This window comes from Notolabrus celidotus, chromosome 19 (assembly GCF_009762535.1).
Source record: "Notolabrus celidotus isolate fNotCel1 chromosome 19, fNotCel1.pri, whole genome shotgun sequence".
NCBI classification, from domain to species: domain Eukaryota; kingdom Metazoa; phylum Chordata; class Actinopteri; order Labriformes; family Labridae; genus Notolabrus; species Notolabrus celidotus.
In genome coordinates, this window is record NC_048290.1 from 23,417,505 (window position 1) to 23,445,349 (window position 27,845).

General features: G+C 41.3%; 1 protein-coding gene across 1 annotated transcript; it reads left to right on the forward strand.

The window, feature by feature from the left end:
• The first annotated feature begins 150 nt into the window (after positions 1–150).
• Positions 151–24,094, forward strand: ssh1b (slingshot protein phosphatase 1b). Its single transcript, XM_034710265.1, has 15 exons — positions 151–1,067; positions 2,390–2,427; positions 10,816–10,916; positions 12,098–12,162; positions 12,284–12,405; positions 14,174–14,242; positions 14,755–14,820; positions 15,465–15,659; positions 15,991–16,084; positions 16,472–16,600; positions 16,750–16,796; positions 17,365–17,511; positions 17,954–18,154; positions 18,683–19,307; positions 19,854–24,094. Exons 1-15 carry the CDS (start codon positions 987–989, stop codon positions 20,412–20,414), a joined length of 2,541 nt encoding a protein of 846 aa, XP_034566156.1. The 5' UTR covers positions 151–986; the 3' UTR covers positions 20,415–24,094.
• Positions 24,095–27,845: the final 3,751 nt, after the last annotated feature.

Consider the following 27,845-nt stretch of genomic DNA (forward strand, 5'->3'; position numbering starts at 1 on the left):
TTCCCCTTGTTCCCGTTATGACCGACCAATCATAGCTAATCTCCATCCTCTGTCCTGATTGGTTATGAGTCCGGCACTATCATGACTGCACACGCCGATCTATGATGGGGGGCTAAGAGGAAATCTGGTTGGTAGGGATAGTGTTGGCATTCGAAGTCCCTCTCTCTGAACAGATGTTTACTCTGTGACTACCAACAGCAGCTTTAATACTATTTCTCAGTAGTAAATTATTCTTGTTTTTTCATGAGGCCCTAAATCTCTGTGGTTTATGTTCCATCAACTTTACTGGATGATCTTCTTTTTGGTTTTTAACAACCAATTTGGTGACATCATCCAGGGTTTCATGTATTTTTACAGTGCATTGATAACTGTTTTGTGCCATGAGGCCACAAAGACCAAACACATTATGAGCAGTTAAATCGATAATGAGTATAATTGATGCCTTTAGTCAACATTATGTCTTCCTCGCCTCGTTTCAAAGCACGAGCAGAGAATTATTTCATCATTTGTATTTGGGAGTTCCTAGTCTGGCCAGTCACCTTGACAACATTGGCCCAATGACAGCGCGCACGCGAACTAGGCCAGCCAATCACAGGCGCCCGGCGAGGCTGCATGTCATTTCTGCCCCGCTTGCAACCTGCACCGTGTTTTGTTTGTCTGTCTGCGCACCAGGGATGAATCCGTGGGGTCTGCCGTCTATGCTGGCTCGCTACAAACGCAGGAAATGTCACCGCTCATGAGGACTCTGGTAACCGCAGAGGGCAAATGGTTTAGGACCGCAAGGAAGCCTCGTGGACCGGTGGACTGTGGAGTCAGTTGCTGCTGCTGGATGAGAGTCTGACTAGGCATTTTCTCCCCGGTGACAGAGACAACCTCAGCCGCGCATCTTCCCTCATCCTCATCCTCCCCTCCCCTCCCTTCTCCTCTCCTCCTCCTCCTCCTCCTCATCCTCCTCTGCCGCCCTCCAAAGCTGCAGCACAGCGACCATGGCCCTGGTGACTCTGCAGCGTTCCCCCACCCCGAGTGCAGCATCCTCGGCGAGCACGACCAACAGCAGCGCGGGGGAGGTAGGTGGGAAAGTCGGGGAGGTGTCTTTGTGTGCGCGGTATGAGGAAACGCTCTGGATCTCGTATCAGTTTGACTTCAAATATTAAGAGTTAACCTTACTTTCTTGATTTCTGTGTGGGTTTACAACTTAATTTATGGTCGTATTGTTCCCAGCAGAGAGTTGTTTGTGGCTGCGGATTTGTAAACAAAATCCTGCCCGGGGGGAGGGGGAGGCTGCTGGGTTTAGCTGTTAGAACAAAGTGCTCATTTTGCTGCTGCACAAACATTTACTGCGTTGAACTCAGGTTGTCCTCCCTCCTTGTTATTGGGCTTTAAATTGCAGTAATGCAGCCTCAGTATATGGGAGGAGGCTTTAAAGGAAAATTCCCTCATTTTTTGTTTTGTTTTGCTGAGTGTGTGCCCCAGGAAAGTACAGTCAAGTGTTCATGAACTTGTAGTAATGTGAGAAAAAAACACTCCCTGAGTGATGTCACTGAGGTTAACAATCATGTGCTATGGGATAATGTTGTGTCATCTTGTGAGAAATGCAACAAGGTTCCCCCAAAAATGTACCACAGCAAAAAATCCTATCAGACAGCATACATAAAATAAAGTAGTCACATATTGTACATCAAAATGTAAACAAAAGTATGTTTGAGAGTTTTGTAGCTTTAAAGAAAAGCAGTTGCGTTTCAGCTACTGACATAAGAAGCGATTTGCTGAGCTTTGAGGCAGCAAAGTAGACGTTAAGTCCCATTTGCAAATCTTAGCAGCAAATAAAGTCAAACATTCAAATGTGGAGCTGTGCCCAGTGAAATCATAACATCAGGGTTAGTGCTCTACTTTCTAGTTTTAGGAGAGTGGATTACGCGCTCTGAGAGGCTGACTGAGCTCTGGCACAAAAATAAACAGCGACATTCCTCCTCTGATGAGAAGTTGGGTCTTTAATATCACTTTGGGTGTTACAGCAGAAATGAAAAGTCTGAGGGGTGTGAGGTTTTAATGTATCAAGATCGAGAAAGTGCTGAATGTGTTCTGCTCATGAGGCTGTGTAGCCCTCATAAATACACACTCAGATGTTTTTGCCCAGTAATGATGTATCATCATCACAATGATTCTTAGCCTCTAAATGACCTACAGTGGAGATGTCTGTATGTTTACCCAATCCAAACAAAAACACTTCCTTTAAGTTGGACTGCAGTTGATTCCTAAAGAGGAAACTTTAAAACTCTCTAATAAACCAATTTCTCTTACCTTACTTTGACACTAAGGAACCATCACTGCTGATACAAACAGTTCTGTCGCAGTGTTTAAAACCTCTGCTTTGTTTTTCCTCTTTCAGGATTTTGGGAGCGACGATGACCGCAAAAACAACCAGAGGTAAGAGCTTTTTGTTTAAGATGCAGATGTTAAGTTTTTCTAACTGGATGGAATGTATATTTGTGGTCAGTGGGCTTTCTGGCCCTGAAGCAGCTCACTCTTGTTGTAGCAACAAGGGGGAAATCCAGTGGACACATTTTCTGTGTCAGTATTACTGCAAGGATGACCGAAAAACAATGCTGCAGCATTGTTACCAAACTGAGCCGCAGTACCATCTAAATAACACGGTTCAGTTTCCAAGTGGAAAGTTTAAACTGAAACTCCCCTGAAGTTATATAACATACTACATGTGTACATATACTTGGTTGTCTGTTGTATATTTTTCCTAAAATAACGTGGAAATCTTCAAGTTCGATGAAAGGTGTTTTAAGTAGAGTGCGCACCTTCGCCAGATGTGTTTTCATGGCATGTTGGCAGGGTAATGGAGTGCAGTGTCTGAGTGACAGAAGCTGGAAAACGGTTAGATATAAGCAGGTTACAAGGTGAACACAGAGTGGTTTCTTTAAACTAGAGCTATTTACACACAACAAGCTCTGATCTTTAAAAGTTAGCTCATGATACCAGGGGAAAGCATCTCTGTTTGGTGGCTGGTGTTGTGTCAAAGTTGGACTCGTTATGGTGCGTGAGTTAAAGCCTTCCAAACACTCATTTCTCTACATCAAATGTTGTCCTCAGCTGTCGCAATATTGTCCATAGAACTTTTAAACTGAAGCAGATGTTGCTGACAGCCCCTCTAGTGGCCGGTTAGATAATGAGCCGTCAGCAGTCAATAAAGGTGTATAACAATATTTAGAATTGGTATATACAAATTGTGACACTGCAGCTATAATAGGTTTTTCCGCATCAGTTCAAAACTAGTATCGAGACTTAAGTCATGTCTACAATTGTACAAAAATACGCCTTATGTAGGCTTTATGTTAAAGCTAAGTGTGAGAGGGAGGCAAAAATCACCCTGATGGATATAGAGTGGTTAAACATCTGTAAAATACAGTCCAACACTTCCAGTAATGGAGGCCAATGGAGAGACTTTTGATGGAAGAATATGGTCACATTTTAAAAAAAAAAAAGGTTACTCAGTTCCAGCAGCGTACAAAATAGATAACTAGCTAAAAGCAGACCCTATAAATGAATAAATAAATACACAACCTAAAACCCTTTTATGAATAAATAAAAAACATACTTTTCTATAACAGTGTAGCAACATGATGGCTGATTGTATATTAATATATTTTGGAGTTGTCCCGCAAGTCAATCCGATTGACTGGACATAACAGCAAACAGTAAGTCAGTGCTGTGTTTTGACATTGATGGTAGCTGTGTCTCTATACATCAAGGGAATATACCAACCTAGTTTAATGCCCAGGATAATATCATGGTCAGCAAATCATTTAGTGATTCGCTGACCATGATATTCTTTGCTTGATCGGCCAGCCATCTCACCTGACCTGAAACCCATAGAGAGTGTGTTTAGTATTTGTCAAGAGGAAGATGAGAAACACCCCACCCAAAAATGCAGTCCAGCTGAAGACTTCTGTCAGAGTCACCTGGGCTTCAGTAACACCTCAGCAGTACCTCAGGCTGATCACCTCCCTGCCACGATGCAGTCATTTGAAGTAACCCCAACAAAGTAATGAGTGTACAGATGAACTTCAGAAGTTGGACATTTTTGTATTTATAATACTTATTCTCCTCTATCCCTCTTTCCAACAACAATTCGGTCGAGGCAGATGTCTGTCTAACATGAGTCTGGTCCTGCTGGAGGTTTCTGCCTGTTAAAAGGAAGTTTTTCCTTGCTGCTGTAACTAGCTAAATACTGCGAGGTGCAATGCTCATGGTGGATTAAGATAAGATAAAACTGAGTCTTATCCTGTGTTGGAGCCAATATCTGGATTCTGTGTTGTCACTGGGAGGCACTGTGGGCAGCCTCAGAGCACATTGAAGGGCAACACTAAGTGGAACAGGTGTTGCGCAAACAGAGGCAAAAGGTTTTTGACCGTGACAAAAGGACAGATTGTGTGTTTGTTTGTCTTGTATTGTTTATGTTGAATAAACAGATTTTGAAATCCAACGCAAGTTTTTGGACAAATGAAGTTTATTTTATGTACAAGAGGACACGATTGGAGCTTACCATCTAAAGCCACGCGTTACATTGCCACACAGAAGTGTGCGTATACATCCTGTCTTGGTGTTGGGTCTTTGTTAATAATTTAACAGAGTACGGTCTAGACCTGCTATGTATGTAAAAGCATCTTGAGATAACGTCTGTTGTGATTTGGAGCTATACAAATAAAGATTGATTGATTGATCTCAGAAAATATATTAATAATTTGAGGTACTGGATTTCTGATTTTCATGAGCCATAATCATCAAAATTAAACAATAGAGGCTAGAAATATTTCACTGTACATGTAATGAATGTAGCACTTAGAAAGCTTACCTTTTTTAATGAAATTACAAAAAATAAACTTTTTCACTATATACAAATTTGTTCAGATGCATCTTGTAATTGTCCCTGAGGATGAGACTGAAATAACTTGAGGTTATCCCATATCCCATACTGTATAATAAATGGATGTATCCTTGAGAGATTGTGAGGTAAAGAGGTGGGCTTTGATCCTCCTAGCCAACAGCTACAGTGTACCAGCCTGTCAGTCAGGTCAGCTGTGTCTCTTATAATACAAAACTTGTAATCTTAAAATCTTCGAAACTGCTGTGTTATGAAAAAAATAACTCCCCGTACAGTGTGTGGCGATAGAGAAATGAGCTATTCAGACTAAAATAATTTTTTGTACCAGACTGTAAACATGTTTATTTTTGCTCTAAAAATCCGCTTTTTTGAATTGATGTGTATGTGGTTTCCATTACCTCAAGTGGACACTCAAGGAACTGCAGTTTTTAACACTTCCGCATTGGCTTCAATTCTCGCGACCGAAGGTTGCCGCTTGGGTTATCCCCACTTGATATTGTGGAGGGCTTTTGTTCCCTACTGCTCTTGACTACTTTCATTTATATACAGTGAAACTATCTGGTGATGAGGTGCTTGTCTTGTCTTAAATAATAATTTGTAGATACTTCGTTAGAAAGAAAGATTTAAAAACACATATGAAGAATTATTTGACCTGTGAATGCAAATGTCTGGTTGTTGGATGTTGCTGATTTATTGTTGGACATGGTCGATGCTTGTTACAGTCGGTTAGTTCTTCTATTTAAAAAAACATCATGCTGCTGTCTTGGCCAGGACTCCCTAAAGAAAAACTTTTTTCTCAATGGGAATATATATAATAAATTAAAGGTAAAAAAAAACAGTCAGGCACTGTAGGTTCTCAAGTTTCTCACTGTTGTCAAGAAACACCTGTAGGAAATACATTTGATTTAATGCGCCATGATTTTTAAATGTTTTCCTTACTCAGTTACATAACAGGGAGTTAACTGTTGTTTCTGCAAACTAACAAAGCTTTTCTTTGATCCACCGACGTCACAGAAGTCATGATTTATGTCAGCAAAGCTTTGGCATAGACTCTGTCTTTGTTCTCACCCCATGTGTCTGAGAGTGTGTATTTATGTGTGTGTGGGGGGTCACACGAAGTCGAAACAGTTATGTCATGCCCAGAGTGTCTGAATGAGAAACATGTTTCTGTAGCTTCGTAATTCATCAGTGTGGAGTCTTAATTTAGGATTCCACTTGTCAGACTTGAGATTGACGCCAAGTAGCATTTTCTACGCCCCCCCAGCACTTGCATGAATGATGCTATTGTGGCTGAGTGTTGCATAGGGAGAGCTGATTGCAGAAGAAGGCGCTGTGAAACGAAGATAGGGAGCGGAGACCGAGAGGACAGGGCAGCGAGGACGAGGAGATTCCAGGGCGGAGACAAGAGGGAAGCTGCTAGACGAAAGACTTGCCAGACCAGGACCATGAGGGGAGAAATCAAACTTAAATTTGCTTCCAGGAAAGGCTCCAGTACCCTGACTATGGATATGAATTTGTGGGTGTAGAAGATTGGTAGAAGGATGTTCATAAGAGGAGACTGAGTTGAAGAGTTTTTGTTTCAAAGTACAGTGAAGGAACTAATAGAACGATGTATTTGGTTGTGAAACCTTCACATAAATCTGTGTTCACCGTGCTGCCTCACTTTGTCCATCAGAGGGAGATCTGTCGCATGTAAGTTAAAAAGTTTATAGATGACTGATTTTTATTATTAATGATGATGTCATAGTGTGAACCTTACATTCTTTTTAGAGATGTCTAAATACCATTTTTACCCCGCCTGACTATCAGCTGAGACAGAGTACCCCTCTGACTCCAGTGCAATTGAAAATGCACACTATACATTGAAACAAGCTAGCATTTTGATAATTTTGACTTATTTTACTCTCTCTGCTAGAAACACACTGTTGTCTAAGTAAGATTTTACTGTGGCACAAACAACAGTTGAAAATGTTATAATGTAATGTATTATGTTGATGTCACTGTGTTAGTAAGGAGAATGTATAGTGAGCAAGTAGAAATCAGGGTAAGGAGGGACAGAGTGAGCAGGACCCGGACATATGTCTCAGCCTGAAGGGATTCTAGTAAACACCTGCTCACCATACATTATCCCACCTATTATTTAGTTACCAACAAATACATTAACAATTTGTTACAAAATATTGCCACAAGGTTCACCAATTTAAAATGGTAACTGAAACTTGCAGTTTTGCCACAATGTCAACAGGCAGAGGTGAAATTACTCTTCTACTTGGATGGATCTGACATTATGTGTGTGAACAATGTGATGAGCATTGTGTTAGTTCAGGCGGGCCTCGAAGTCAAGCTCAGCCCACAGTACATCAGCTGCTCTCAACACCAGCCCCTATCAGCTGATAACATCTACGCAGCCAATCGGTAAAAAGCAAAATGGGCATTCTATTTTAACCGCTCCAGTCTGCCTACTCTTGCTGCTTCCCCTGCAAATCGCTTTGCAACCAAGCGGCAACCTCAAGTCTAAAAAAGAGTCCAATGCAGAAGTGCTAAAAAGTGCAGTTCATTGAGGATCCGCTTGAGGCTGGCTCCGGAAGTACCGGAAACCACATACACACCAATTCAAAAAAGACGATCTTTACAGCAGAAATAAACATGTTTACAGCCTGGTACAAAAGACGAGTGTAGTCTGGATAGCTCATTTCTCGACCGGCACACACTGTAAGGGGGGTGAATTTTTTTCTAACGCGGCAATTTCGAAGATATTGAGATTACGAGTCTTCCAATGAGAGGCACAGCTGACTTGATTGACAGGCAGGAATACTGTAGCTGTTGGCTAGGAGGCTCAAAGCCCACCTCTTTACCTCACAATCGCTTGACAGCAGCAATATGGCTGCTGCTGACGATTGGCCTCAAAACAGCGCTTCAGAGACAGATGGGTCATGTCACTGATACTAGGTCCATATTTTATACAGTCTATGTTTGCAACCCCCATCCACCCCAGCATCTCCTTTCATGCTGTCTGATTTCACCAGTGTCATATGTGTTGTCACTGATCCCTGCTTTCTGTACCCCGGGGTTCTTTGCCGCTGTGGATCTCCCTGCCTTGGCTTTTCATGTGTGCACATGAAAGAGAAGGAAGTCGTGCTTTCGCCACCTCAGGCTTTGGCATTCCACTTAGGCAGGTGGAAGGGCAGGGAGCTCCCAGAACAGAGCCATACCGCTAAATATAACATACTGCATGCAAATTCTAATTCTATTTCTACGAGACTTGTCCTGACTGAATTACCTTTGATTTGTGGTTTTGACCAATCAGAATCAAGTTCTTCACCCAGAAAGGTTAAAACACATTTCATTGTCCAGAAACCTTATCTTTTCAGCCAATTCCAAAGCTTTAGTTCTTAGAATGATTTTTTTGTAGTTAAGAGTTGGACAGATATGAACTTCTTCTTTCAGAAACTTAGATTTAGTATTAGCCAATACCAAGTTTCCTCTCTGCACAAGTGTGACAAAAAAAATGCACATAATAATCCAGGCGAAAAACAGACTACAGACTCTCCGCTAGCTTTGTTTAACATTACTCTCAATCTGCTGTTGTGGGATCCTGAAACCCTTAGGGGATCATCTCAGATATCTTAATGGGAGTGCAGCTAACAATCTGCTTTCAGATATCGTTTCTCAACACAGATACCTTCTCACTTAATTAGTCGGACTGTAAATACTGGCAGTGCACGAACAACCAAGTGTTGGCTGGAGGTCCATTATTTCTAACTGCTGGCTACGCTGGTAGCCCTGAAAAGTTGGCCATCATTTGTCATCTGGTGGTGCATTCTCTGCTAGCAATGTTTGTTCTTGTAACATGACAACTTACCTGAAACTGTTGGTTTTGGGGGCTTACTGGTTATGGTATCAGATTGGTGAATCTGGCATACCTAATAATAGCTGATACTGTATTTAATGCAGTATCAAACTGATACTTTTGAGTTTTTTCCCATTTTAAATCTTAGAGACTTTTTTTAGTTCTAGAAAAAGTGATACTTGTCCAAGCTTTCTCAGACTCTTTTGTATTTTATGTGACTTTGTAAAGAAACAATGATATCACATGGCAGTGGAGCTGTAACAAAAGGCCTTGTGGTGGTCCCACTCAGTCATACCAGGCTTTGTGAATGTTGGTTGAGCAGGGAGTGAGAGTGTGGTGGTCTGAAACAAAGCCGCACTCTGTCCTGTGTGAGAAAAGACGCAAAAGCTGTCCTGTTGCTAACTGCAGCCTTCACAACAAAGTCATGACCAAAAAGTGCTGAGTCTGACACAGAAGGGACAGGAGGGAGGGGTTCAAAGGATGAGAATGTATGGATGGTGGAGGTGTGTAGCAGCTGAGTCACCAGAGGTCAAGTAGCAGAAGTTAATCATGGTACAAAAACAAGTCAGTGTATCAGGACTCTGCTTTCTCTCAGGCTCTGATGAGTCCTCTGTGGTTCTCAATCGGGACTCACTAGGCATGCAGCATGTATGTACAGTATATCATCCTGCCTACAGCTTTTTCATGTCCCTGTTGCAACCATGTTCATTCCTTTTTTTAAAGTTATTTTTTAAGCATTTTCACTTTTTTATTCAATCAATCAATCAGTCTTTATTTATAGAGCGCCAAATCACAACAAACATTATCTCAAGATGCTATTACAAACAGAGCAGGTCTAGACTGTACTCTTTGTAACATCATTAACAAAGAGCCAACATCAAGAAGGGATAAAATCCAGACCCATTTTACAGACAGGACTCAGTCTGATCTCATCTTAATCCAACATGAGCAGAGCACTTTGCAGCATTTGGCAAGTTACAGTGACGAGGAAAAACATCCTTTTAACAGACAGAAACCTTGAGCAGGACCAGACTCATGTTCGACAGAAATCTGCCTCAATTGAGTTTGGGTTGGAAAGAGGGAGAGAGGGAGGTGAAGAGAGACAGGAAATGTGGGGAGTAGAGAGCGGGGAAAGACATGAAGCAAATGGCTGTGGCTGTGAGTCAAATCAGCGGCCTCTGCGATGAGGACTATAGCCTCTGTATATGGGTATCTGTAAATCGCTTGGCCAATGGCGCCCGGTTCATGTCTGTTTTTGAACATACAACTGATTTTGCTTCTTTAACTTGTAACTTTGCAACATCACAGAGACTCTGTGCTCATCTTTATAAGAAAAACAAAAACAAACAAACAAACAAAAAATGTATATCATTGCAGCAAGCAGCATCTATGGAGCTGAGAAGTTAAAGCTGCTGTTGGTAGGAATGGTGTAAAAACGTTGCAGATGCTTACTCTCTGACTACCAACAGCAGCTTTGAGATAATAGTGAAGTGCAGAAAACTGCAGTTCCTCAAGTGTCCACTTAAGGCTAGTTCTAAAGGCTGAGGAAACCCCCATTAGAGCATATATTAAGGATTTAGAATGTCAACAGTCTAGTACAGAAAACATTTTTGGTCTCTTTATTTCTCTCTTTTAATTTGGGACAACTGTACAGGGTTGAATTTTGATATAACTCATCCATTTTGATCATGTTAAGGCTGAGAGATGTGCACAAATACACATGATGAGGAGGTGTGGCTGATTGACTGACAGGCGGGGGCATTGTGGATGTTTGCCAGGTGACTGCTTGGTTACGGGAGGGGAGTTTAAGGCTTGTATGGAGAAGTGGACCTTTGGTGAGGGTTGTGTGAGGTAAACCTAAAGGCTTGTGGAGACGAGGAAGATGAGGTTCAGTCTGCTCAGCAGGAGAATAGCAGGAGGCCACAGTAGTGTTGTCAAGTCAGTCCCCTGTCTCTCCTCACTCCAACCTGTTACAAAACATTCCTCTAGAAACTAAACAATCATCGACATGATGAGTCTTCGTTGGCAGTTGTAAGTCCTTAATGTTTTTTTTTTAAAACTCTGCTTTCAGCCTCAGCGAGAGTTTCTTCATGGTCAAAGGAGCCGCCCTCTTCCTCCAACAGGGCGTCAGCACACAAGGACCAAAGACCCCGACCCACCACAAACACGCAGGTAGGAACTGACACACAGAAGAAGCTTTGTGTCGAAAATCTGTGTACTCTCTGCAACAAACAAGCTCCAGACAAAAGGAAGTGTTGCTGGGGTTGCTTTTCTCTGTGGGCTCATCTTATTGTTGTCAGGCTCCGTTAGCTGGTTTGGATCTGACCTGAGGTGGCCTGCAGCTGAACTCAGTGGATGCTCACAAATTATTTCAATAAGGATCTAGGATCTAGTCTAAAGCAGTATGCTTAAAGACTTTTCAAGGAATGTGTTCTCTAGATATCTAAATATGTTTTTATATCAAGTAATTAGTTGTAAACACAGAAACAAGGATCAGAATATTTTTAGTCTTATTACTGTAACTCAAAAATAGGAGAGGCAAATATTTCAGTAAAAGGTCTGATCAGTTTTTAATTTCAGAAACAATAAACAAGATCATCAGAAGAACACACCATGCATTCATATTTATCCTGATTTCCCTCCTTCCTAAAACTACTCTGAGCTTTTCATCTCTTTTTCAGCAAGTGTTAAAGCCTCTTTTGACGAAAGTACTACATATTTTTTGGGATCTTTCTTCCTATTGGCTCCTGCAGATTTAGTAGACTGTTACTACACACTGCCACACTTCAAAGTGACGTTCAAACGTGGCATAATTGTGCACAATCTAAAAATAAAAATGTGTTAGCGTTTAAGCTTTTAAGCATCAAAGAGGTTCTTTTTTGGATACTCGCTGCTTACAAGTTTCTAATCTGCCGTCCGTGTTGAGTGTGAAGTCATTTGAGGACAAACTCAGAGTGAGGAGTCCGTTTCTACAAGAGGTGTTGTTCACTGCTGGAAAGTCACAGGATTTAGATTTGTCTTTATCTTAATCTGCTAACATCATTTATCTCACTGGAGAAGAACCAGCACAGCAGGTACATTAGAGGAGTGGTTCAGCCTCTCATGGATTAAAGGGTGTTGTGTGTGGTTGAATCCAAACTTTGTCGTATTTTGCAGATTATTAAAGGCAGTTTTTGATCAGTACTTCTCAGTCAGGATGTCTGTGAGCTGAACAATATGTGGGTGTGAAGGTTGTGGTGATGATCTCAAGTTAAATTATCCTAAATTAAGTCTACATTTTCTAGATTAGGCCTCTCATTAAATCGCAATGTTCTTGCTCAGTTCTCAAATCTTACTGTGTGTTTCACTCTCAGGTGATTTGCCTCAACACCTGCAGGTCATGTTCAAGATCCTCCGGTCTGAAGATCGCATCAAGCTGGTCAGTATAACTCTCTGAGACTACACTTACATGCTTCTAAAGTATCCTGATGCAGTCACAGGTTTCCACACAATAACTGCATGACATCACTAGTAATACTTTGACATCTTTTCTTCTACAGGCTGTTCGGGTAGAAAGCGGGTGGACAGAGCGGGTGCGTTACATGGTCGTTATTTACACCAGCGGCCATCAAGACACAGAGGAAAACATCGTCCTGGGAATGGACTTCATGGACAAAGACAGGTAATCAAGCTTTCTGTCGCCATGCATTTTATTATTTGTGTTAATTATTTCAGTTTAATGTATTATTCTTCTATTTATTTATTTTTGATTAATATTATGACTTTAAAAAAAATAATAATATCATATTTAATATATATATATATATATATTTTCTCAGTTTAATCTAATTATTAGGGCCCGAGCACCGACAATGTCGGCGAAGGCCCTCTTGTAACCCTAAGGATTGTTTCGTCTGACTTTTCAAACCCAAATGTGCTTGCCTTAACGCGGTGCAAAAGTCCCCAACCGTTGCACATGCACCAGGCCTGGTGAAAATTTCGACATTTTTGTGGTCCCGAAAAAAAATTCCCCAAAATGGCTAAACGGCGCCCCCTTGAATTTGAAAATTTTGGGGGGCCAGCCCCTCACGACGGTTCAACATACATGCATGAAATTTTTTTTGGTAAGGTGTCATGCCAAGATCTACAAAAAAGCCTCTTAACGTCGTGGTGAAATCCCAACAGGAAGTCGGCCATTTTGATTTTTCTGTTTTTGACCCCATAATTTTGGGTATGTATTTGTGTAAACTCCTCCTACAATTTTGGTCCCACCAACTCCCAACCACGCACATTTTGGAGTGGACAGATTAACGATCAAACGCTATCAGACAGAATTTCTCTACGTCAATTTTTGTGGGCGTGGCACTTCGCTAAACTGGGAGGACATTTTTTCAACCGCTAAAGTATGTATTTATGTGAATAACTCCTACAATTTTGCTCCGATCAACTCCCAACCACGCACATTTTGAAGCAGACACATTGACGATCAAAAGTCATCAGACAGAATTTCTCTAAGTCAATCGGTGTGGGCGTGGCACCTCGCTACATCTGGAGGACATTTTGAAAAACTCTAAAAAGTTATATCTCTCATATGCAATAATGGATCAGGCTCAGACCGGTCATGCATGATAAGTGCCCCAGCCTGAACACCTCTATAGGCAAATATTCACCAATATCATATAGCGCCCCCTACTGGCAGCAGAAAATACCATGTCCTACAGTTTATGTCCAATCAACTCCTGCTTCGCACCCAATGTAGTTGTCACACTGGAGATGAACATTTGTCAAAGGACTCTTCCTAAGTCAATGGATGTGGGCGTGGCCACGCCTCAAACTCTGATGTCTCGCCATGAAACAGGAAGTACTTATAGCTCCTTCATACAGTGTTCAATCTGTTTGAAGTTACATACACATGATCAGGGTCCATCCCTCAACACACCTATGGACTCATTTATCTACTACAGCCATAGCGCCACCCACAGAAAATACATGGTACTGACATTTACATACAATCTCCAATCTCTTCCAAATTTGACATGTTTCATCATGGACCCAGCCTGAACTCATCTATATACACATGTTTGTCATATGAATAGCGCCACCTATTGGACACAATGAGTATTTACTCTCAGAACATGTTTTTAACATGCTTGTGATCCCAACTCTTTCTATAATGATCTGTGATGAACAATCCTTCAGAACATAATTAAACACACAGCAGCACCTACTGGTGACAGGCAGTACTGAAATGTACACTATGCTGATAACTGCACAGGTAAGCTCACAGTTTCAGCCTAGGCAGCACAGCAACACCTGCAGCACATCAGGCTGTGGCTTAAATCAGGCGGTGGTGCACATCTGGGACTCGCGCACATCAGGCGGTGCTTGAACGAGGGCCCGCACATCGCCGCTTGCGGCTTTAATTAAATTTGTTATCTTTAAATCTACAGTAAGGATTGCTCTATCGGGATGGTGCTGCCTCTGTGGAGTGACACCAACATACATTTAGATGGAGATGGGTATGTTCTTTTTTTCCTTCTTCTGCACAAATCATGTCATGATAATTTGGATTCAAATCAGCTGATTATTCAAAAAACTGTAAATGTATCTAAATGTTGTTTCTGAAGTATTCCCTCTGCTCAGACTCAGGCAGGCCTCCAGCTGTAGTTCTCTACCTTTTAGGCTTTGCTGCCCTCTTGTGTCAGAGAAGTGAATGACATGCTCTTTTCTGTGTGTGTGTGTGTGTGTGTGTGTGTGTGTGTGTGTGTGTGTGTGTGTGTGTGTGTGTGTGTGTGTGTGTGTGTGTGTGTGCGAGTGAGAGAGAGAGAGAGAGAGTGAGCGCTGTTCTTGCTGACCTGTTAACTCTGTCTCTGTGCGCTGGAGGAATGTTCCACCGGTCAAGCTCCTGAATAGTCCCATGAACGAGCCGTGTCCAGTCTGTGTTTACGTCCTCATTACCATTCCTCATCATCTCCATCCAGACTCTTAAACTGATCTCCTGTCTCCTCTTCCTCCTCCTCTTCCTCACCAGAGGCTTCAGTGTGAACACGGCAGGGCGGTCACATGTCTTCAAGCCTGTATCTGTGCAGGCCATGTGGTGAGTGAAACCCGTCGGTTTACCTGAGATACAAATGTTCCTCTGATCAATAAAACCAGATATGTTGGTTAAAGCATCTGTAGTAAACCTTATGGAGTAAATTTCAACAGTAGTTCTGCTGTTTCTAAATCTGAACCCTATTTTTACTAATTGTAGAGTCTAAATAATTTAGCTTGTTCTTTCACACGCTCAGATTTTCATACAAAGTGTTTACCAAAGTTACAAAAAGGTCTCCTGTAAATAGACCTTTTACTTCAGATGAAGTGCTTTGTTAACCCGAAATAGACATGACACCCATCTCCTCAGAGACACCAGATTTTGTAATAATATTTCACAAAACATAGAACTGCTTGTGTACAACTGCCTTAATCAGCCTCTTTTTTTGTAATGTAGTGGGACTCAAGTGTTTAGATGGAGAAACTTGGATCAACACAATCCATTTATACAAAAAAAAAAAAAACCACAGTGGACCAGTGGCTTCTGTTCTGTCTGTGCGAGTTAAAACTACTGTTTATATCACTGGTGGGTTTGTAGATGGGGAGGGCTTTTTTTCCTGCCTTCCTTTTTAAAGCTACAAGCTCAAGTAATCTACTGGAACAGTTCAATAACTTTTGAAATGTACTTTTTCTTATGTGTCTCTGCAGGTCTGCCCTGCAGGTCCTCCACAAGGCATGCGAGGTGTCGCGTCGCTTCAACTACTTCCCAGGGGGCATTGCTCTCACATGGATGGCCTTCTACGAGAGCTGCATCACCTCAGAGCAAAGCTGCATCAACGAGTGGAACGCGATGACCGACCTGGAGACAACGCGGCCGGACTCGCCTACCATGTTTGTCGACCGGTGAGGCGCTAAATGTATCACATCACAGTTTTGAAGAAGTTAAAGAGAAACCATAAAATGAATCATACTTTAAAATGGATAATAAGGACTGAATTTAAAGCAACCAAACTCGGTGTTGGTATCCCTTGTGAAGCGATTAAACAGAGCACTTTCTGCTGATCTCCAACACGCCCGGTGTGTGCACGTCCCGAGTCATGGAATAGATTTCAATGCTTTGGACACCAGCTGTTGTCCTTTTGTTGCTGTCCTTTGTTTTCAGCTGTAGAAACATGTCACACTGTGATGCTAATTTTCAGACAGCAGCACTCATGCACTGACTCATTATGTGCAGGCCGACCGAGCGGGAGAGAACAGAGTGTCTCATAAAAACCAAGCTTCGCACCATCATGACGTTTCAAGACCTGGAGAACATCACCTCTAAGGAGGTATGTGCCGAATCCTGCAACACTACAACAAAGGAGAAAGATACCACTTGTTTTCTGTTTTTACTCATTTAAAAAAAATGACTTAGATGCTTTGAATCCTGCACACATAGACCTCAGCTTTTATAACAAAATGCATTATGTAAATGTCTTGTTAAACACCTTTAAAAGCAAATGATTCTCATGTTTTCAGCAGAGTTATGCCACAAAAAAAATCCCTGAGTCAATCTGGAATTTTAGGAGTAAAAATTAAAGTAATTCTATTAGTGAAAAATCTTTATTAGTAGAATATACAATTTAAAGCTTATCTTGGCAGTGAAGATCTGGTGCATTTCAGTTCTTTGTTGTTTCAGAAAACTTCAGAGTTGTACGTCCTCTCTTTGTCCTCAGATCCGTAATGAGCTGGAGCAGCATATGAGCTGTAACCTCAAAGAGTACAAAGAGTTCATAGACAATGAGATGCTGCTGATCCTCGGTCAGATGGACAAGGCCACGCTGATCTTCGATCATGTGTACTTGGTAAGACTGTTCGTTGTCAACACTTTTTCTTCATACTACTGTTACTGATGTTTCTCTTTCCTTTGCACTGAACCCTCTTAGTTAAATACAAGGGACTTTGTAGTATGTCTAAACTTATTTTGATTTAGTTTCTGTGTTTGTGTCTGCAGGGCTCTGAGTGGAATGCCTCCAACCTAGAAGAGCTTCGAGACTGTGGGTGAGCTGATCTATACAAATCATATTTCCTGATTCAATCAAGAACATTTTATTCCAAGCGGATTAAATGAAAAGTACTTTATCTACATGTATTTTATTACTTTATTAAAAGTTGTAATTCAGTCAGAAACACTCTCGTCATAGATTTTTAACCAGTTATCGCCTAATGGAAATACAGTTGTGTTTGGTGCTATAGGCTCTGCTTTTTGAATCGTTAGCCAAGCAGCGTGGCTTTGGCTTTCCATGGAGTGTGTCGTAAAATCCCCTGCAAGGATAAAACAGACATTTAGACTAGATCGGAGGGGGCCAGGGTGGAGGAGAGCGTGGGCAGCATGGGTGTTGCAGGGATCAGTGAGAGGAAAGACGTGTTCAAATGGACCGCCTTGTCGTTAGAATGAGCTGTGATTGGTTGTGAGTGATTGGAAACAATGATTCAGTCAGCAGCCTAGCACCAGTTTGTCTTTGATCAATGCAGTTATGTATTTCAATTAAAACTTTATGAATGGGTACTGCACAGGAAAAATACTCAAAATAAAGTTATAGCATTAAACCTTGTGTTTCGTTGGCAGGGTGGGTTATATCCTCAACGTGACCAGAGAGATCGACAACTTCTTCCCTGCATTGTTCTCGTATCACAACGTCCGAGTGTACGATGAGGAAGCCACAGACCTGCTGGCTCACTGGAACGACACATACAACTTTATCGTCAAAGCCAAGTAAGACTATGACTGAGAGATAAACCAGTGAGCAGGTGCTTGAGACAGAAAGAGGGAAGGGGCTGTGAGAGCTGAGAGCCAGAAGAACTGTCCATTCTTCACTCACTCAAATTCAAGACAAAGCTGTGAGTTGTGCCAGTAACAGAGAGGGTGAGAGAGAGAGAGGGAGATAGAGAGAGGGAGAGAGAAAGAAAGTGAAAGATCAGAATCAGAATCAAGCTGGTTGCTATGCAACTGTCTAAGCATGCTAACCTTGGTTGAAATAAGGAGGGTTATTAAAATATCATGAAAAGGTGAAAGTTGAGACATACAGAGGAGCCCTGGGAGCTCCCTATCTAAATACTGAATATCTACGCGAGTATTTCTGCTGTTACTCTGACTTCAATCACACACACTGGATCCACACGATGGGATGTAAAATATTTTCTTTTCTCTCCAAAAGGAAGAACAATTCCAAGTGCCTGGTGCACTGTAAGATGGGGGTGAGCCGGTCCGCCTCCACAGTTATTGCCTATGCAATGAAGGAGTTCGGCTGGTCTCTGGAGAAAGCCTACAACTTTGTCAAGCAGAAACGGAGCATAGCTCAGCCGAACGCCGCCTTCATGAGGCAGCTGGCAGAATACGCAGGGATCCTGGACGCAAGGTAAGCAAGCAGGAGTACAGTTTCACTCAGGTTTGCAGTTTGCTAAGCTACCTGCAATCCTCTGGGTGTTTCTTATGTTAGATGAGGTGATACCTTTGGATCTTATTTCTATTCAGGTAAAAGGAAGATGGCTGTCCAGAAATGTGTCTGGTTTTGCTCAAGGTTTCTGCCTGTGAGAAAGGATGTTTTATTTGTGTGAAAAAAGTTGGTTGACTCTTTCCAACCCCAACTCAGACGAGGCAGATGGCTCTCTAACATGGATCAGGTTCTGCTCAAGGTTTCTGCCTGTTAAAAGATAGTTTGTCCTTGCCGCTTTAACTTGCTAAATGCTCTGCTCATAGTGGATTAAGATGAGATCAGATGGGACTGGATGCTGGGTCTTTGTTAATAGTATTACATTGAGTACGGTCTGACATATCTGGTAATTTGTGCAGAAACTCTGCTAGTATTGAATAGTGTAATGGTGCTTCATAAAGTTGTCAGTGTATTATTTCCTCATTTGCAAGTTCTTATATTTTGCCTTGACAGTAAACATCGCCACAACAAGCTGTGGAGGCCGGACACAGACGAGGAGGGGTCTGATGATTTACAAGCCTCCTCCTCTACTGGAGGAGAGGAGACACCTGTGCTCAGAGGGGAGGAGGCCTGGGGAGGCTGCGAGGCATCCCCCTGCAGGATGGGTCTGGAGATGGAGCCCCTCGACACTCTGAACTACAACTATTATTTCAGACGTCTGTCAGACTCTGCACTAGATAGTGAGCCCTCCACTCCAGTGCGGGGCCCTCCTCTCCTGGGCATGGAGAGAGTCTTCATCGAGATCGAAGACGTGGAGAGGGATGCCCTGCTGGAGGACGAGGGCTTCGCCATGGCTCATTTAGCTCTGCCAGGCGAGGGTACGGCGGCTCAGACATGTGGGCGACTGGATCCCATGGAGGACATGCGGCTGAGGCTCGAGTTCAGTACTCTGGAGGAAGAGGATGAAGAGGAGGCCAAGAAAGAGGAAGCTGAGATGGCGGCATTGGCTCAGACGCCTGGGAATACAGAAGGGAAGGAGGCAGAGAGGACGGAGGAAAGTCGGATAGGCCTAGCAAACCTGAACACCAACAACAGCAACCGCCTCGCTGCTAAACGAAGCTGCCCGGCAGCTTTTGATGTGAGTTTGAAAAACATATCATGTTAGCTCTAGCGTAGTCATGATTTGTGTTAAAAATCTCTTTTTAAACTGCTTCCATGTCACAAGGATAGTCATGTTGCTGTTTGTCACAACAAAGTAATTTGATTGGGCCTGAGCACTTATATAGAGGATAACAGCACTCTGACTTCAAACATATGTATTCCTCCCTTCAGGTGTTCTGAATTATAGCGTCACAGCAAATATGTCTACATTAATCAAACAAGCATGCCATAAAAGCAGACGCCTGATGAATTACATTGACTTAATTCAATAAAACTAAATGGCTTAATTCTTTTCACTTATATATGCTGCTGTATAAAAGTTTGATAAGAACAGTATCACATTGGAGGTAGTGCTGATGTAATGAATATCAGCATGCTATGCTTAACAGCTGTGCTAAAATTCTGTGAAACAGCACTCCTCTTTATCTGATGTTGATTTTGGAGTGTTATGAACCACATTATTTTTTTAAAATTTGCTATAATACTAACTTTTTTTATGGTATTCCCTTTTTGCCCCCTGCAGGACAGTGCAAGCACAGGAAACCCTTTAAAAGTGAAGCCTTCCTACCAGTCCTGCAAAGACTGCCTGCGTCTACCACAAGGACGTCGCTGTGATCGTCCAGCTGGAGGCCGTTCTCATCGCCTTAACCCCTCCCGCCACTGCACCATACCCTCCATATGCATAGACCCGCCCGGAACACACTTTGCCTCTACCCCGCTCCTGCATTCTCTACAAGCTACCGCGGTCATCCCCCCAAACTTTGTCCCGCCGTGTAGTCATGTGTACCGCTGCGTCACCTGCGTCCCAGTTGTCCCGCTAACCATCCGACCGAAAGTGGTCTCCCCCATGAGCTGTGAGGACACGCCTTTTGGCCACAGCTCAGCGGGAGAGACGGAGGACATGGAGGAACCACAGGCGCAGGACTTGGGAGCACAAGTATCGAGGGAGGGGACAGCAGGTGGTGCTGTAGAGCTCCAGCTGCAAATGCCGGGACTGGGGATGGGGTTTGGTCTGGAACTGATGCGACAGAGGGCGGAGCAGCTTGAGAAGCTTCCAAATTTGTCCATGGAGGGGCAGCTCTAGTAGGGCCTTTGCCTCAAAACAGCGTCCCAAGCATGGACAGAGACAGAGGAGGAGGTTTGACACTGCCTCCGATAGCTAAACTATGGTGGCTTTTAGACGACCGCTGCTGTGGTGCTGTACCAGAAACAAAGCTCTGCCTTGACCTGTGCTGTCATAGCTGCACTGTTATAAGCTGCAACAGCCTTCTCTGCATTTACAGAGAGCGTCCTGTCGTTATCTACCGGCATTAAGATCCAGATGAGGCTGGTTGTTTTGACCATGCAGGTGTAGACTGAAAACTCTCCTGTGTCCTCCACAGACAGGATCATCTCTCTTCCTAGCAGCCCTGTGAAGATGTTCATCTGCCATTTAACCCCCTAAAAGACCAGAAGTAAGAACAGCTGTGTTTTCTAAATTGTGAAAAAGCGATCGCTAGCGCTTCAATGTCGACGAAAAGAAAAAAAACCTGAAGTGACACGCTTCTCTTCGTTTGTTTTTCAACTCTTAAAACAGTATTCTGGAAGGAGCTCAGTGAATGTTTGCAGTTCAGTATTTCCTCATGTCACCACTGATAACTGAATCCTCAATAACCTTCACTGATAATCCCTGCTGCAGTTACTTTTGGGCATTTCATGTGATCACATTATCATGTTTTTTAAAAGGATGTGAGTCTACGTGAGCCTTTTTGATGCCTCTTTGTAAAGCGTTGTACCTCGGACCACAAGCATCTCAGACTGTTTTGGTCAAAGACTGTTTTGTTGTCTCTGCTCGGTGGCTGAGTTCACTCGACCTCCTCCATTCAAGTTAACGTAATCATGTAGTTACAGTGCTCACTTGAGCCCACGCATGACTTGCAGTATTACATAACATATCCTCAACATGCTTGGACTGAAAACATCAAAGTTGTCTTACCTTTTTTTTTTTTTTTTAATTGTGGAAAACTTTTGTTCAGAAAAGGAGCAATCATTAATTCCAGAAGATTCAGTCTGAGTGGGTGTAACGGCCGGCTTTCTCCTCAGAGAACGATACATGAAAGACACTCCAGAAATCAGCTGTTCAACACTTCAGTCATTCATTCAGAAACATCCAGAAGCTTAAACATAGTTCCATTTTCTGCTCTTGATCAGATCACACCTGATGTAACAAAGCCATATCACGTTGCCAAGCTCAGTTAGACACCTGAACACAGTTCCCTTCAATATATCTCACACTATCTTATTTTCTTACATCTGGCTCACACTCTAAACTCTTAATTTCTTGATCTCACACTTTAAAAACATCAAGCTGTTTCCCCTTAGCACACAAAATTGCAGAGGCACACCCGTCATTTATAGATAAAGCACTTGAACACAACTCTAGTATCCCCTCACACAGTGCACATACATATTTCAGCTGTGATTAATAATATAAGATGAAAACACTAAAGCAAAAAGTGTAAGTTTAGAAAGAGAGCATACTTTGCCTGCAGTGGAGGGCCCGTCCTTGTGAGTGTAGCTGTTGATAGTTTATGTGAAAATAATTTAAGAAATTAAAGCTCCAGTTCTTCTTATTCCGACTTTCAGGTTACCAAATTAGATATTTATATTTCCAGTATGAAAGATTATTTTGAGCACTATATTTACTTGACTAACTGTGAGTGTAAAGCTCAGCACTCGCAGGTTTTTTGTTTTTTTTTTCATTTTGGACTTTATAACTCGCATGTTTTGTTTCATTTGTGCCACCGGTTCCAAAGTTGCTGTGCCACAGGGTTTTCTTGTGTTCGGTTGATGTTGTGTTCTTACTGTTTTTTGGCACGCTGGGTGTGCTGAATGGTACTGAATGATGCCTGTTTGTGTGCAGGAAAAAGCACATGCTCATGTTGATACTGTGTTGAAAGATGTTGAGTGCTCCAGAAAACAATGAAAACTGTGCAAAGAATGAATGCAAGCTATTTAATCCTACTTAACCTTGGGAATATTGTGCATATTTGAGAGTTTTATTCTGTTTTGTTTTTTTTCAGCTATCAGTAGAAAAAATCAACAATGCATCCTCTCCATCTTCTCCTCGATTAAGTGAAAACCAGGGAGCTGCAGGTTTGCTCCAGTAGTTTGGTTTTAATAATTTGATTTTGCCTTTAACCTGCTCTTTCACCTCATGTTGTGGTTTGAGAATTATGTCACCATGGCACTTAACGTTGTTGGAATGGAAATATTACAAACTTAAGAATATAAAGTGAACTTTTTGAGAGAATTTGCAGCTTTAGAATTAAGAAATGTTACAAAATAGCAACTTGAAGGATTTTAACATCTTGTAAAATGTGCATTTGCTTTGTAGCCGAGCAGAAGGGGAAATCAGATGCTGTCTGCTTAGCTTAGCTGACTGGACAAAAGGAAACAGCTGGTCTGGCTTTATCGGAAGGCCAAAAACTAACACCTCCAGAGCTCAATATAACGTTAAGTCTACATTTGTTCATCTTGATTTGGCGCCAAAAATTGCAACAAGCATGAGAGGTGGTCAGGCAGCAGATTTTGTTTTACCTTCCGACAGGTTGTTAGTGTGTTTTTTTCAGTCAATATGCAGACAAAGCAACAAAATAAGCTAAAAGAAGCAGACTTTAAAATGATCAACTATTTCTTTAACATATAAATAATCTAATTCTAATTTAAGCCAGTTGTTCCCGTATGTTCGCTATCTCGGCAGGTTAGCCTGGTAGCTGAAGTGAAAGCACTCAAACCTCCTCTCGAGCTCCCAGACCGCAGCACTATGTTTGGTTGTTTACTTCACGTTTTGATCTTGTTTTTGTCTTTAAGTGCCTTAACCTTAGCCTTAGCTCCATCACAAAGCATCACAGGCTTTACCGAGTTTCTGTGAGTGTGTTGATGGTCTGGCTTTTTTTGTACATTTCTCACCCCTTCACTCCCTATAATAACCATGCTCCCTGCGATGTATAACTCAGCACATATTGTAATGTATGCAAACACAAACGAGCTCATGCACAGCAGCGTCCTACACCCTGATACATGCATACTTGATGGACTTCCATTTATCAATAGCCTATAATAATATGGTATTTGTTTGATATTGTGGTACACTGTATCGGTTCAATAGCTGGCTGAAGAACCTGACCTGCTGGAATGAGAACTATCATTTACATTAAAACAATAAGTCTTCAAAATTAACAAGCCTGTATATAGTTTTTCTCTACGATTTGCTATCGAGTACGTAAGCTTGCAGATGTGATCAATATTATGAAAAGCACTGATAAAGCTCCTGTGTACTGAAGACTCATGATTCAGTTCTCGTGTTTGTACCACAGCCAAAAAAATGGGGATCCCTAATTTGGGCTGTATTCAGTACGGTTATGATTGAATACTTTTTACTGCATTAAACCCAGACAGCCGGCATCAAACTGACAATCCTATTCAAGACTTTGTAAGGAAGAACATTAAACATACTGCAGTTTGAAGGGGGGGATTCAGGCGTTTAAAGAGTGTATTTAATGAGCACAAGTCTGCCCCTGAGCATGTGAGGTGGAGACGAATTGAAAATGTTGGACATAAAGTATCTACCTGGGAGTACGATTTTTGTTTGTTTTTTGTTACCTTTTGTGTACTGTACTGTACATTGCCAATGTTCATGTGTAATGCACTTTTTTTTTTACATTTTGTTAAAAATGATGTCCAGTCTAATGTTTATCATGGAAATAAACCATTTTCTCCGCATTGTAATACTCATTTTATCACTTCATGTATATTAGAAGTAGGTGGAATAGGTCACACGGACAGCCCTTCACTAAGTATTGTCTTTTTTTTTTACATACCTTTATCTTTGATCATGCAGTATGAATAGTCCGTCTGTCTCTGGCCTTCACTCGCTCTCTTGGTGAAATGGACTGCCCAGAGAGCACATTTATTGAATTAGTCAAATGAAGCCAGTCTGACATCATGTGCCGGGTGACTGCATGAGGAGAAGGTCTTCCAGAAAGACCAAAGTCTGACAGGAGGACGGGCAGACGGAGAATCAGGTTAACACAACAGTAAGTACATTTGATCTATTGCGATTGTCCGTATCAGAGTAAATAGTCAGTACAGGTCATTGTTGAATACACTATTAGATCGACAATCTAGGAGAAGAACTTGAATGTTAGAGTTAGAAGTTAACATTTTATCTCCCATATATAAGGTGGACAGAAGTTATGACAATGGTAATAATGTATGCTCCTGTAATTATGGATACTGAACCATGCTACTTGAGCCAAGGAAGCAGCTTACTATGAGCTGACACACTACATATATCCGTGTAGTGGTAAAGTAGCAACACAGTTATCTTTTTATGACACCAAGTCCTGTAGCATGCTATAAAAATTTTACATTCAAACTAGTTTGACTGTAGTCGTTCATACCAGCTATTAAAACTGTAACACATTAAAATGTTATACACTAACAGATGTTGAAGAACAGTATGATATTCCATTTCAGACAAACAACTTATTTTAAAGGCTGGGCCAATGGTTATGGAATCATGTCACAAGTTTTGTTTAGACTGTGTGCTTAATATTAGAACCATGAGAGGCACAAGATTGGAAGTGAGAGAGAAAGAATGATGAAATTAGTTACACAAGACATTCTCACAGATAGCTGTCACAGCTACCAAAACGGCCCCTCCATCCTGAAATAACACTTCAGGGTTTGCTAGAGTGGCTTCTGTCAAATCCTTGGATTTATTTGTGCAGTAATATAGATAAAAGAGTCCCTAAAAAGTCATCTGTACATCACTGTATCTTGTATGAGAAGGTGGGCTTGTCTTCCTTATACAACAGAAGAATGGAGCATTGGTATGTCTTTCTTTATAAGGCCATACTCCAGGAGCTGCCGTCCTATTTATGCTCCTTATTGACTCCTAAAGTTGTCAGTGGCTGTCATCTTCGGTCCCATGGACAATTCTTTTTGGCATTCCTCGGACTCGCTCTGTCTTTGATAAAAGTGCTTTTAATGTCTTTGCTCCGTCTTCTTGGTTTGAGCTTCAGGGTCGCCTGAAACTGGACTGTTTAATTCGATTGGAGGATTTCAAAACTAGGATAAAGGATGATCTGATCAGCTTGTGCACATGTTTTAAAGCTTAACACTGCTAATTTATAAATCAATGTAATAGTTACTTGCCACTGTATGTTATGTCCTGATCTATTTTTGAAACTTTTTATGCTGCTGTCTTGGCCAGGACTCCCTTGAAAAAGAGACTTTGTATCTCAATGGGACTATTCCTGGTAAAATAAAGGTTAAATAAAAAAAAAAAAAATCTCTGGATACACCTAAAAGTTATATATATTAGATACTACTTTAAAAATTCAACTAAACTAAATGTATTGTGTAGACCAACATCTTAACTAACTCCAACTAACTATTTCATCTGTTACCTAACTTTTGGCTATTTACTTATTAACATTTATTCAACCTGCTTGGCACTATATGATGAGCACTTACCCACTACCTTTAGTGAGCTACTTCACCTATTTCCTTCATTTTAGTCAAGCATTAACCACTTTTGGCTAGCATTTCTGCTTTTGGATACAACATACTACCACAATTTAAATCACAGTTTCTATATATCAAGATCTACTTTTTGCAAACCATCCATAACGCACCTATTCTTTGAATGCTAATTTGAACTACTTTGATTACTTAAGCTACATTTCAACCACTGTTAGCAAACGATTTATACCTGTCGTCTTAATTATGTCTTTAATTTTAAAGATATTTGAATTGTTTCAGTACTTGAAGACATGATCAAACTACTTCAGATGATATTCAACTACTTTAAGCTAACTGGCTATTAGCTTGTCTGTCCTCTCAATTACTACTTCAGATTTAATTCTAATTATTCCATCACTTTAATATGCTATTCAACTACTGTAAGCAAGCTAAATACTTGTTCGCTTACCTGTCCTTTCGCTAACTTTTTCATGCTAACTATTTGAACGCTTTCCATTTCTCTAATCTGTTATAACAACTGTCAGCTAACTATTCAGTTCCGTTTTGCCTGTCAGTATTAATGTTTAACATCTGAACAGTTTCTGTTATGTCTTACCATTATTCAACCCCTTTCGCTAGTTTTTGCTTTCTGCTTAAGTTTTGATGCTAACCACTTGAACTCTCTCAATTACTCTTAACTACATTTCAACCACTCAAGCTAACCATCTATTACCGAATCTGCCCTCTTGTTTGCTGCTTTAGTTTTCAATACTAACTATTTTAACTTTTGAATAATTGCTAAGCATTCATTTCTGTAATTTTGCTTACAACTACATTCAGTATTCCAGCTATTTTCATGACTCACCAAAACAGACCACTTTTAGCTAACCATAAATTAATCTAATGTTATTGTAGTTTCAATGCAAACTATTTTAAGTGTTTCCATTAATTTCAGCTATATAGTTCATATACTTTTAGCTAACCAATTATTTCTGTACAGGAACTTTTGCTGACTACAGTAGCTTTCATGGAGAAATGAAGTGTCACTCAACACTTCTCAGGCTTGAAATAGCATAAGCAGCGGAGCACATGATTGTGGATGCAGGGTGAAGAGGTCTGGTCGAGGCTTGTCAACTCCCTTTCTTCAATCACCTTTCAGCAAACAATCTCAAAGCACGTTAGCTTGGAACTTTGCATGATTTCATCAGAATTAACTTTAGAGGAATCTTTAAAAAAAATTGGCGTGACAATACTTGCACACATGGCCGGTTGTTGGTTACTAAAAATACTCATTCCCTCATGCCACTTTGAAATCTGTTGAGCTGTTTTCCCCCTACATTAATCTCTCCTCAACCATCCATCATGTCATGGGTTAGACTCAGCTATCATCAAGCCCCCGACAAACAATCCAGTTCAGAAGTCAAGGCACCCGTGACTTGAATCAAATATTCCAGGTGACCTTTCTGTACACCCTGTTACCAAAACAACCGTAAACAGTCAGTTTGAAGTAAACAGCACAAACACGCCTTGTCTCTGAACCAGTAATTGACAGTGCATGCTGTCTCATACTTGGAATGGTCCTGAATGAACATGTTTACAGAAGTAGTTTTTAGACTCATAGATTAAACAAAACAAGGCCCTGATATAATTAATCACTTTTTAATGAGTTTAAGAAATCATATTTAATAAATTATAATTATTATAATGCTTGAATGTTCTTGAATTGGCAGCATTCATGTCACGTTTTCTCTGAATGTTTGATTCAACCTTGGAACCAGACCTGGTTGACCTCTTATCTCACTTGTCTTGTTTCTTTTTTAGCCCCCTGACTCACTGACAGCAGTCAGACCTGCTTTAATTATAGCCACCATAGCATTCCTTTCCCAACAGAATAGGGAGCGATAGATGGAGAGTCCTTCAGAGGACAAGTGTGAGCAGTATAGAAGAATATACAAAAATAGAGAAAGATTCAAGAGAGTTAAAAATAAACAGCAATGTCTGTTGG

What these genes read in the sequence shown, in the direction of transcription:
- ssh1b (XM_034710265.1), top strand. Translation starts at nt 987, where the DNA reads ATGGCCCTGGTGACTCTGCAGCGTTCCCCCACCCCGAGTGCAGCATCC. An exon ending in CTGAAGATCGCATCAAGCTG is followed by an intron (nt 12,163 to 12,283) that starts GTCAGTATAACT and finishes TTTCTTCTACAG; the next exon opens with GCTGTTCGGGTAGAAAGCGG. An exon ending in AACTTTATCGTCAAAGCCAA is followed by an intron (nt 17,512 to 17,953) that starts GTAAGACTATGA and finishes TCTCTCCAAAAG; the next exon opens with GAAGAACAATTCCAAGTGCC.